This window comes from Drosophila serrata, unplaced genomic scaffold (genome assembly GCF_035046125.1).
Source record: "Drosophila serrata isolate PLE 108 unplaced genomic scaffold, ASM3504612v1 contig_172, whole genome shotgun sequence".
In the NCBI taxonomy this organism is placed as follows: domain Eukaryota; kingdom Metazoa; phylum Arthropoda; class Insecta; order Diptera; family Drosophilidae; genus Drosophila; species Drosophila serrata.
Genome location: NW_028257070.1, coordinates 165113 through 178094, shown reverse-complemented (window position 1 = coordinate 178094; position 12982 = coordinate 165113). Strand labels below are relative to the sequence as shown.

Sequence of the window (12982 nt, the reverse complement as noted above, 5' to 3'; positions counted from 1 at the left end):
TCGAGGTGCAGAGGCTTCATTAGCATGTGCTTGTACGAGTATGACTGTAATTATCGTGCAATAAAAACGTGAGTTGCATTCGTCGGCAACCAACATCTATTTATTTTCTATTTATGCCGGACTTTTCGTCAGAGATATCAAACTTAAAGAGAGGGTAGGGGGAGCGCATGCAAAGAAGTGACTCTTTATGAAGTTGCTCTGCAAGTTGATCGATGGATGATGGGTGAGGCAAGACATGAAATATATAGAGACCATTACGTAGATATGAGGATTTTTTTATCTTCAGAGGGGTTTCTTGGATAATTTCGAATATTTTATGGTGGCGAACTATCTAAGAAATTTGAAAATATATTTGAGATCATAAAACAGGTAATGAAATCAATTAATGAGAGGTATATTCATGCAAGACTATTAGAATATATTTGTTCTTGGATAGCCAGGGAAAATACAAGTCTCTGATTTCTTTTCCCAATTTTCTCCTAGCTAAGCTATAATTTCGCAACAATTACTTAATTCGGCACAAAACATTTAATGAATTTTAATCCAGCGGCGACAACCGCCACAGAGGACAGCACTTGCAATATCCGCGACAAAATCGCAGACACAACAAAAACAACAACAAATGCATAGCATTATCAACAACATTAGAGCGTTGACAATCTGTACATAAGAGCAATAGCACAACAGCGACAACAACAACAACAACGAGTAAGCTGAGCAAGCAACAACATGAGCAGCATGAAAAACTTCCAAGTCATATGCACAACGGACAAACATGCATCCAGAGAGTTTTCCATACCAGAGATTTCCCTCTCCCCCTCTGCCGAATCACACACACAGCCAGCCACCCCCTCAACAAAAACAACAACAATCCACAACAGCGACAATATTATTACTTTCATTGTTGTTGTGTTGTTGCTGGTGGTGTTGCTAGTTGCAAGTTGCAAGTTGCCAGTTGCCAGTTGCTGGTTGCTGGCGTACGGCAAACATTTCCTGGTACAGCGACGACGTCCACAATTTAGCTCAACTATTACAAATCGCATTAGATGCTAAATTTAGCAAGAGAGAGTACAAAAAAGAGCAGACATTGCAACTGAAATTGCAACTGCAATAGACCGACCACAGTTTGCATATTTCCACCTCGGACATCTGCCGATACTCGGGCTGTTCCTCGCTTCTGACCCTAATCGGTGGACGGACAGTGCAACATTCCACTCCAGGGCTCTTTTTACCCGATCTCAGCGTGGCGTGGGAGTGGGAGTGGGTGTTGCCGATGCCCACGCGCTGCCAGTGCCCCCGCAGAGCAAATGCCCGATTCTTGGGCCACGCAATTGCTCATAATTTGCAGGTTGCATGCTTTTCAGCAGCAGATAGGGAGTAGAGGTACACTCAAAGGAATATTCGCCCTAATAAAGAGAAGAGATTTAACAAGCAAACACAACTTGCCACATGTTACAATCCGGAATAGGGACAGACATAAGGAAGATGTTGCCGGCATAATGGGAATGAAATATTGACAAATGAAGGCGAATCAAAGACAAATCAGAGGCTGGCGGCAAAGGCGAAAACAAAGGCAGTTACAAAAGTCGCAAGTTGACATTTGGCAAATGTCAGTTGCAGTTTGCATTTGCCGTTGCCGACAGACAGCACAATAAATAGCATTTGAAGATGTCGCAGTTGCGCCACACGACACCAACAGCGGTAGCATCCCATGGTGTTTGCTCTCGTTTGTTTGGATTTTGGGAATCCCCTCCATTCGGATCTCTTTCTACACTTTCGGGTAATTTCTCATAGTTCGATCTACATTGAGGTCTGATCAGCGTTTAACCAACAGCTGCTGGCAATTTGCTTTTGTTTCTGCTACACTGTGTTATTCTTGGCTTTTCCGACCATAAATCAATGGCCCGAATCCAGCCCAGAAATCAAGGTAGCACCGGTCGAAGATCGCAGTCCCAATCTCAGCCGTGATAATACGATACACCTCCTAGATCGAGCTGTAGCTGGCATAAAATAATGAACCATTCAACTGGCTGTTCGATCATTAGTCGGGGTAATTGAAAAACCCGGGGAAAAGAGAGCCAAGAAACCCCAAGGAATATAAGAGCCGGCCAATCTTAACCAATCATTATCCGAGCCAGAAACTAGACCAGCTAACGGTTGGCTTTGCACACGTATTAAAAAACTATTTCTCTCCTAGCCACCCGATTTCCTTTTTATTTTCGCTACCAACTCTTGCGGTTGTAGGCCAACTTTTTGCCAAGATCAAGCAGCTAATTACATTTTAGCCAACGAAAGTGAGACTGAGACTTTGTGTTTTACCATCAAACTCCCATTGTTTTCTTCCGTATTTACTTTCTCGAGTTGATTTTTTATTTTCGGGGGTGTGTCAAGGCTTATATTTTACATAATTATTGTGATTTAATTTGCGCTGCTTTCCGGGACATGCAACTTGTGCAGCGTGCGGCGTGCAACCTGCAACCTGCAACTAGCAACTTGCAACATGTGTAAGCCATCAACATTCGGTATGCATATTAAATTGCAGTTCCGATTCGATTCCGACGTGACTGCCAGCTAAATGGCTGAAGCCACTCCCACCGCCCCCATTATTATGCGATTTGCATTCACTCATTTGAAAGCCTCGTTTTCGTATTTTGAGTAAAAACGAGAGGGAAAAACGAAATTTGCATTTCGATTGATCGGTTTCTTGTGCTCTTGGGTGTGGCCCCGCGGACTGGTAGCAGGTCTGCGGATTGATTTATGTCGGTCTCTGATTGATGTCGATGATGAGAGACCGCCCAATTAAATTCATAAATATTTGTTAACAAAATCTCACTTTGATGGACGTTAATTGGCTTGGTTGCCAATTAGTAACATTTGAAAAACGATGACAGCTCCTCAAGGCCTTCCAACACAACTCCATTTCCTCCTTCGATTATTCTCTCAGAGACTTCAGAGATCCCAAGACGTTTCGCTTTCAGTCGACAGATGCTTCCCAGCCTCTATCAAAGTTCAACCTTCAACCCGATGACGAGCAAAGGTCTCTCTGGTTTCTGGTCTGCTAAACAAACACAATTTCCCAAGAATAAACAACGTAATTCCAAGGCGAGAGGAGGTCGAGTCGCGCGATATAATAACAATAATCGCCGCTATAATGGGGCATAATTCAATGCAATTCAACTGCATTTGTTTATCGATCTTGTTGGGGCTGCCACTTGCAACATGTTGCCTGCTGCCCTTTTTTATGTGTGGGAAACATCGCGGCCAAGCTGAGAGATAAAGATGGTACAAAGGAAAATGAAACGGAAAGCAGCTCGGAAAAGTCTGGGCAAACAGAGTTGGGTTTCTTGGGTATACTCTTTTAAGTTTAACCAATATAATACTTAACAAGAAAGGAAGTTAACTTCGGCACGCCGAAGTTTATATACCCTTGCAGATAGAACTTCTATGACTAGGAATCCGTACAATATAAATTATATATATTTATGATTAAAAACAATGAAGTAACACCTGTTTTCATTTCATTCACCTAAACATATTTATATTTGCAGTTAACAGATTTGCATTTTTCCTCTACATCAAACGATCGTTTGTATAGCAGAGTCGTCCGATTTTCATGAAATTTTACACAAAAGTTAGGACTAATATAAAATGGCTATACCTCAAACTCGATGAAAATCTGTTGAAAACTGAAAATGTTAAATTTTTTTTTGTAAAAAATTTTCGGTCATTCCAATGGCAGATATATGATATAATCGTCCATTCCGACATATATACGAGTGAGAGTATATAGAAGGCTAACTACAAAGTTTCATTCGGATAGCATCAAAACTGAGAGACTAGTTTGGGTAGAAACGGACAGATGGACAGACGGATAGTTGGGCATGCCTAGATCGACTCGGCTGTTGATCCTGATCAAGAATATATATACTTTATAATATACTATATAGTATATAATATATATGTACTTTGAAATTATAATACCCTGCAAGGGTATAAAAAAAAAAAAGGAAACAAACAAGGAAAAAAAAATCCTAAATAGGCTTATATTAGCAAGCTTAAAATCCTTATTTTTTGAGCGGGTTTTTGTGTGAAGAATTACTTTTGCAAAAATTATATACAAGCATTGCTTGAAATATGTTAACTTTCTGTTATTTAAAAGCATACCAATTCTTAAAAATTTGCTTTACAAATGTAGATCAACTTATTTTAATATATATTTTATATTGAGCAGTTTCAATCATCACCATTGTTGTGTTCTTTGTTTAGTAAGTTGTGCTGAATAAACTATTTTCGGGAGTTAAGTATACTTTACTATAAACAAATAAATGACCCCATATCCCTGCTCGTCATGATCATCACGGCTCTTAAAGAGAGCTTGGGAGACTTTTCGAGATCAATAATAAGCTAGTCAACACGGCCAAGGGTATGGTAATTAAACAATAATTTAATATAAACCATATTTTCATCTATCTTGACTTTTTTGGGCCTTGTTTTGTTTTCAATTATCAAGAGATATTTTATTAACGTCTTACCTTAATTAAGAAAACTATAATTTTTATGATTGCCACATCCACTTGATCAAAGTCTATCAACCACCAAGCACTAGATTAGTAATTTATATAAAAAACACAAAAAGAAGAAGAAAACTAAACTTCCTCTAGCTAGGGCTTGCTTAAGTATAAGACTTGAGAATCGCAGAGGAGAGCGCTCTATGTACCAAATAGTTAAACAAAGCCTATCTTTCAGTCGAAAGCTTGAAACTTAGTGATGGAGTCATTTCCGATCCTATTATTCATATATATTCTTGATCAGCATCAACAGCCGACTCGATCTAGCCATGGTTGCCACATCCACTTGATCAAAGTCTATCAACCACCAAGCACTAAATTAGTAATTTATATAAAAGAAGAAGAAGAAAACTAAACTTCCTCTAGCTAGAGCCTTGCTTAAGTGTAAGACTTGAGAATCGCAGAGGAGAGCGCTCTATGTACCAAATAGTTAAACAAAGCCTATCTTTCAGTCGAAAGCTTAAAACTTAGTGATGGAGTCATTTTCGATCCTATTATTCATATATATTCTTGATCAGCATCAACAGCCGACTCGATCTAGCCATGGTTGCCACATCCACTTGATCAAAGTCTATCAACCACCAAGCACTAAATTAGTAATTTATATAAAAGAAGAAGAAGAAAACTAAACTTCCTCTAGCTAGAGCCTTGCTTAAGTGTAAGACTTGAGAATCGCAGAGGAGAGCGCTCTATGTACCAAATAGTTAAGCAAAGCCTATCTTTCAGTCGAAAGCTTGAAACTTAGTGAAGGAGTCATTTCCGATCCTATTATTCATATATATTCTTGATCAGCATCAACAGCCGATTCGATCTAGCCAGGTTCGGCATAAATTTAATTTTTTTAAATTTTTTGACAATTTTAATTTTTTATAATATATAATATTTTATATTTGCAGTTCACAGATTTGCATTTTTCCTCTACACCAACCGATCGTTTGTTTGGCACCTATATGATACAGTCGTCCGATTTTCATGAAATTTTACACAAAATTTAAGACTAATATAACATGGCTACACCTCAAACTTGATGATGATCTGTTTAGAACTGAAATAGTTGTAATTTTTAATTTTATTCATCTCGATCGTTCCTATGGGAGCTATATGATATAGTAGTTCGATTTTCATATAATTTTACAAAGAATTGTAGAGTATAATAATAATAATCCCTTGGGGTACTAAACTCAATTAGCATCCTATAGGGCATCCAGCATGCCATCCTATCAACCTTTTCTCCTGGTGTTGCCATGATTATTACCAAAGGCACGTCGTAAATTTGATTTGGTTTATTTCCAATTGGCCCTGCCCTCTGCGCATTTTGGTCACTTTCATTCGGTTTCGGTGCTGATTCCGTAGCTGATTTCAGAGTTTACCGTCTTGCCGTTGACTTTTGTGAACTCGGCAAGCTCCTTCATGATTCCTCCTCCTCCTCTTCCACCGTTGAGGGCGCATAAATTTCACTTTTACTTTTCGCAGTTTTGATTTTTATATTGCTTTAGATATAAATACATTTCTTTATGGCAGCTACTTAATGTTTAACCCCATTGCGGCTGACGAAGAAGCGGAGGAGGGGTGCATTTTCACGGCGGGGGAAAAGCCATTGAGCAAAGCCGTGAGTTTATTACGAAATTTTCGTAAATAGTTCAATGCACTTCAAGAAATTACGAGAGAGAAGTTTATATATCCTTGCAAATGAATTATAAGATCAAACTTCGCATTATTTGAATCGATAATTATCTAGACTTTTATAAGACAATTTTATAGACAATTCAAAAATTGAAAAACTTATAACTAAGCCAAAAATCCATTAAATTTAATTAGGAAAGCTTTCCTAAGTTAGTTTTTACTAGGTCAATAAATCTGCATACTCAATTTAAAATTTAAAATATATTAAAAATTTTCTAAATTTTTTTGAATTTTAAAGATAAAAATTTGATTATAAATTTTTGCAAAAAATGAAAAATTTTGTTTATCTTTCCAAGGTAGCTAGATCGATTCGCCTTTTGATGCTGATCAATAATATATATGATTTATAGGGTCGGAAATGACTCCTTCACAGCTTTACAAGCTTATGACTGAAATGATAATACACTGCAAGGGTATAATGGTAGAATTTAATTATAAACGTTTTTTGCCAGTGCATGCACTTGTGACATATCCGTCTGGCCCTCGTCCGATTTGCTATTTTGTTTTCATACTCGCCGCCTTCGTTTGAAGTCTTGGCCCGATCACGGCCCGAATGGAGCAGCAGCTAATCTCCGCTTGGCCATAAATTGGATGCATGGCCAAAATGTGGAGCAGCGAATGCCGCCCGCGGCTACCCGCACAGCCCCCAGATGATGGCTAAATGTGGCCAGGAAAGTGTTGAAAATTGCCAACTTGATCGGCCCACATACACAGATTAAACGTGGAGCGATCCCGCGGGGGATGCAAATTATTGCATCAGCAGAGCACCGAGCTCCGTCGCTGGAAAATGAAATTGTTTCAACGGCAACGAGGAAAATCGGAAAATCTTAAAGGGGACGCCGTGGCGGGAAAAGGTGGATAAAAGCCTGCCCGAGGCGAATCGGTTCACAGCACAAAAAAAAGGTTAGCTTGTCCCACAGCCGGCGGTCTTCCAATAGAGGGAGGGAAGAAGAGTGACTCTCCGATCAGGAGCAGACTTCTCAGCCAGTGCGTGCCTTGAGTGAATTATTTTCCTTTTTTTTACCAGCACTAGTGAGACCACTACTGCAAATTAGCCGCAATTAAGAGGGGAGAATATGGAAAACGCTTTCCAATTACCAGGCTAGGGGAGTGAACGGGGAGAACTTTAACCAGGAAGCGTTTAGAGCACCGAGGAGGATCCACAGCCCCGCAGGAAACTGGGTCATTGTGCCTATGAGGCTGAATTGACTTTCACTTTATAACTAGACACGAAGCGGATGCCAGAAGAGGAACAGAACGATCAGTAAATGAGGAGGAGATTGGCCGACGATGGTGCAGAAGAAAGGAAGTGGGATAAGCTCAGGCTAAGTTAAACCTCAATGAAAAGAAAATATTCCTAATTTAATTTAATTTCTCTTTTGAACTATTCTTTAAAGAAACTTATCCTCTATATATGCTTCGCTAATATCTTTCCCAAGCCCATTCTTAGCTCTCAGTTCCGTCATCTTCTTCCCATCGAACAGGAACCGAAAGCTGAAGACACGCCTCGGCCGCAAAGCGAAACTCTTTCATCTTTCTCCCCAGTTTGTAATTGAAGTGCATTCAGCGCCGTCGCTTTCCCAATACATTTTTTGTCGCATTGCAAGCATTTTCACTAAATGAATTAATTAAATCACAAAAACGTAATTAGATATTTCCACAATTGGCAATGCGAAGCAGCACGAACGTACGAGGAAAGCGGCGCCAAATGCATTTTCTTTCTTTCATTCAAAGAATCCCTGGCATATCGGAGTGGTTTTCCCTTGCCGGCTGACAGTTTTCTTTTTCTGTTTTATTTCCTAGATGATAATCTCCAGAGTGACAAGGGCACACCTCGCCCTCTCGGGGGTTATTTTGGGAAAATCCCTAATCGATTCAAGTTCATGTAGATGAGCCATAAATTTTTTGGATACTAAACACATATGGAGCGATTAACGGTGGAGAGAAATATATGTACATATATCCGTGATCTATAAATTGGCCTAATAAATTCGTGAGACTTACCGCTGCTGAACTGCGTTTCCTCAGCAGATTGTCCAGGCACAATTGCAGTTCGAACGCCTTCAGATACAGCAGATGATAACGATCCCTCAGTCGCTCCAAATTGCCCTCGCCCTTCTTGGAGGAGGGATTGCTGTGGTTACTGGGAGCTGTCGCTCCTGCTGCTGCTGCAGCTTGGGGTGTGGTCACCGCCGGATCGGAGGCGAAGCCACTGCTCAAGCTGCTCGACTTGGTGGCAGCCGACTCGCTGGTTGACTCACTGGAGCAGTTGCTGGTCAATGAGGCGGGTTGCTGCTGACTCGACAAATGTTGTTGCTGCTGCTGCTGCTGCTGCTGCTGGAGCTGCAACTGTTGCTCCTTTTCCGCGGCTCGAATGCAAGAGCTCACCACTCGAGCGTGTGATACAATTTCATGGTACAACACCTGGAATGAAAGGGGAGATTAAAAAGGTGTCCGTTGTGGGTTCAACTTATGTGGCTAACATGACGTATACTTGATACGCCCAGGCGGCTAATTGATTAGGCCAACTCGGGGCAAAGGGAAAGGTAAAGGGAAAGGAGCAAAAGGTTAGAGAAAGGCTGGACAAAAAAGGATATATGGTTACAGTTGAATTTAACAAGTTTTTATATCATGTGGGGCATATTTTCGAGTTTGATTTTAATTAGGAAATTGAAAAGCGAAAGCTTTTAAGGTTCTTGCTCAATCTAAGCATGATTTTTCTTATCAATGCTCAAAGTGCATGCTTTCAGTCAATTAATCTATTCTTAAATTACTTTTCGTATCTTCAAGACCTCTATTAACTACATAATCTGGAAGGTAGATTATCCAATCCTCTACAAAAACAACCACGAAATCGAACATTTCCCAATTCCTTTCTTAACGTTTAACGCCCATCTGCCGCGATATGCCATCGCTCATTTGTCACTTTAACAGTTGCCTCCGGGTTATCCTCCCAACGCAACCCCATCTCCACCTTCATCCCAAAGGTCAGGCTGGAAAATCCCACGCATTGCATAAGCTCTCTGTGCCATTGTTCCTCGATTAATCACAAGTCCGACGGAAAGAGAGAGAGAGAGAGCAGAGAGCGATATTCAATTTATCAAACATCAAAAAAAATAATTACAAGACAATTGACGCCGAGGGTTCAGAGGTGAAAATAGGCGGAAGGTGACACCCACACATGGTCCCAGGCGAAGGCGAAGGAAACTCCCAAGCCGGCTGCCTGGCTGGCTTCCACAATCTTGGACATTGATCTCCATACAAACAGTTTAACCCCGGCGAACTCTTGCGTCACTTGCGGACTCGCAAAATATGAAAAATCAACAGAAAAAAGAAACGTTTTCCTTTTGGAAATTAGAAATCGATAATACTCGTCGGAGAGAGACTCTAGGAGACAACCTCTTCACCTTAAGCGTTTATTTATGACCCCAGACACATCCTTACTCAACTCAACTCCAAACCCGAGGAAAACGGAGCCCAAGCCGAGCATAAATTTCAATTTTCACCTGCTCGATGTCTTCATTGACTCCCTTTCCAAGCTGGCAAATTGAAATGTCACAGAGATTGGGCTTTGGTTTTGGGAGCCTGTAAATTTATGGAAATGATTTCCTCGGACAGCTAAGTTTTGTCTGACTTTTTCCTCAGGCCTAACTCCTTGATTTACTTCAGTTAATGGCCAAATTGACACTCAAAGGCAGCTGCAAAACCAAAAAAAAATCCCTGTTGCAACTCCAGTCTGGCATTTTCAGTTTGAAGAATGATTTGAGAAAGCGCCGCTGCGAGTAAGATTTATGAGGAAGCTTTGGAAGATCGGAAAACCTTCCCCTTTCTCTCCTTCTCGAGAGGCGGGAAAGTTTCGACGGGCTGTCTTTTCTTCCCAAATATCTTTATTTAGTAAATGTAATTATATTGAATGACTCTCAATGATGGATTTAAAATTTAAAGATTTTTCAGTCAATGTTGTCCCCACATTTATCTTTTACATTAGTTTTAAGGTATTTTGTACTCTTTGAAAAGCCAGCCAATTTTCTGCATCGTTACGACAACTTGCAAATTGTTTGCATTATGATTTTTATCATTACATCTAATTATAAGACGGGAGACAATAGAATTCTTTAGGTTGAGGCTGAAAGAGACATGGGCTTGGCCTGCTTGGTTAGGTAAGTAGATAGATAAGTGAGTCCCAAACTTAACCAACTCGAGTCACAGTCATCGAAGAAGACTCTGCGCCGCTGGCAAGAATAAGAAACTTTGAAAACTCTTTGGCGAAGACGCCATGAGTAAGACCTCAATGTGGAGTGGGAGTGGAAACAGAAGACCGAGGAGGAGGAGCCGGAGAGGCAGGTGTGGGTTGCTTATTTGCGATACTTGGGGCTCATTACCAGAACGAAAGACCAGAGAGAACCCGGACCCCCACCCGAATCCGCATCCGAACCCAACCCAGCTGAGTCTCAACCTCTGGCCAAGAGCCAGCCTAAGCCACAACATTGTAGGTTGTTTTTTTCTTCGTTTTGAGGAACGCCTTTCTCTTTGTTTTCCGTCTCGATTCAAGTCGAGCCGAAACTGAGGTTGAACCACTCCCAATCTTGGCACGACTCCGGGCCCAGGTCTGGCCCAGCTTGGGCCATTCGTCGCCGCCACCCACTGAATCGGGGAGCGCTGGAAATATGAGAATTTAGAATGCAGATGCAGAACTTTATGCAAAATTCGTGACTAATCTGCGCGCGCCGCCTGAACTTGAGGAGCAGCCTAGCAGGGCCACAAGTATTTCTTATTTGATTTATTTTTTATTATTTTTCCTTGCTCAAGAGGTCTCAAGATTATTGGCGAGCGTAGGAAATAATAAAAGAAATCAGGGAAAACAAATTGAAGTCAGTGCGACGACGATGCCGAGAGTTCTCCTTCAGATTGAAATCTGATGCAGAAAATAAAAAAACGAGCTCGAGAGAATGGCAAGAAAAGTGAATGTGTTGTGTGGCCTTTTTTACAGTGGTGTGAAAGTGTCTAAATAAGAAGAGCCTCAATTTCTCGGCGTGATTTGGCAGAAATTGTTGAATTGATTTAGGAGATGTCAAAAAGGCTGAAGAGTGTTCCCAGAAGTTGAAGATAAAGCCCCAAAAGGTCATTGATTTAATTCGATTTCCTTTGCTAGAGGCAAAGACTAATAAGGCAACCAGATGGGACACGCCATGCAACACAAGTATTTGTTTAGTTATAGTTTCAATTTTTTCAGCTGTAAATGTTAAATGTTAAATGTAACAATTTTACATATTCAAGAACTGTATGATTAATGCTTACATTTACTCAGCTCATAATTAGAAAATGATTTAAAAAATGATCCCCTTGAAGAATTCATTTTTCTTCTAAACGTATTATTTTCCTTTGGTTAATTTGCCTTTCTCCACCTCTGGCTGCCTCATTTTTATCGACTTAGTCAGAGGAATTGCAACACATTGCTTGGCACAGCAACGAATTACACTGCCTTCCAAAAGTCTGCCTCCCAAATGCGAGTTTCCGCCTCGTTTTCCTCGCATTTCCTCGTGCTGCCTATTCATGCGAAATGTTCATCGCCGCCCCTCGGCCTCCTCGCTCGTCAAAATCGTCGGAATAAGTTCCTCTAATGCGTGTGGCTATTTTTACTATTTTTACCAGCCGCCGCTGCTGGGCACGTCGCGTATCTATATCTCTATATCTCTCGAATGCCCAATGTCTGCCGTCTGATGTCTGCGGCGAGGTTCGTTGACTCAGAGGCAGAGGCTTTGTTGAATGTAATTCGGCGTCGCTTTTTTCGGTTGAGAATGACCAGAGAGTTGGGCAATCGGAATCCGAATTGGCTACACCGAAACTATAGACACTATAGAGACCACAGAGAAACAGCAACAATAGTGCCCACGGATCTCGTACATTCATTATCGGAAATGTCAGTGCGTGACCTCGACCGCGTTTTTAGAATTTTACAATTTTCGTTTCTTTACGTTTTATCGGTCTTTGGTCTTCGGTCCCAGGCAACGCCTTCGATTATTATTGTCTGATTCAGCCTCCCCCCCGCCCATTGTTGATATTCTGAATAGAACTTTACAAAACTGATGAAAATTAAGCATAGACTTTGATAAATGTCCGCAACTGTGCGATTGAAATGCATGAAAGTCGCACCCAAAACGTGGGTAGGTTCGGTCTTGGGTCATAACCCCAATAATTAGACCGTATTCAGAATAGAAAAAAAGGTGGCCAAAACTTAAAGACACAGTGCTAATTCTTATTTTATAAACCAAGCGAAAAACATTTTATAGAATCTCATTTGAAACACTATCAAATCGCCATTAATCTCTTCCCAGAAGATATCAAATTTATTGCCAATTTTTTTCACAAGCAGGGAAGAAGTCAACAACCCAGAAAAAATTCCACCCAGAAATGTCTCTTAGAGAGCACACATTTCCATCTAAGATGTCACATAAATTGGGAACGCACGAAAAGCAAATAAATTTCTCTGCTTTTCTTTTTATTTTTGCAAAACATTTTTATGTGAAGTAGTCACGACATTTGGAACACTTCCAAATCGCACCAAAAATAGAGTTAAACGAAATTAGAATTAGACAGAGGAGGAGAATGGGGCGGCGACTCTAATTACCAAAGGGAAGAAGCTGCTGGAAGCTGGGTGAGCTGGAGTCGAGACAAATGGGAAGCGGAAGGGAAGAACTGCTCCCTCGCTGGTAAGGTGATATGATGATTCT

General features: G+C 40.8%; 1 protein-coding gene across 6 annotated transcripts in view; it reads right to left on the bottom strand.

The window, feature by feature from the left end:
• Nucleotides 1–12982, bottom strand: part of klar (klarsicht) — a 128707-nt gene that overhangs the window by 25044 nt on the left and 90681 nt on the right. For all 6 annotated transcript variants that reach the window (XM_086827451.1, XM_020946936.2, XM_086827452.1 and 3 more), the window contains one exon: nt 8256–8675. In XM_086827451.1, the coding sequence (XP_086683577.1) occupies nt 8256–8675 (420 nt within the window). The remainder of the gene's footprint in view (nt 1–8255; nt 8676–12982) is intronic.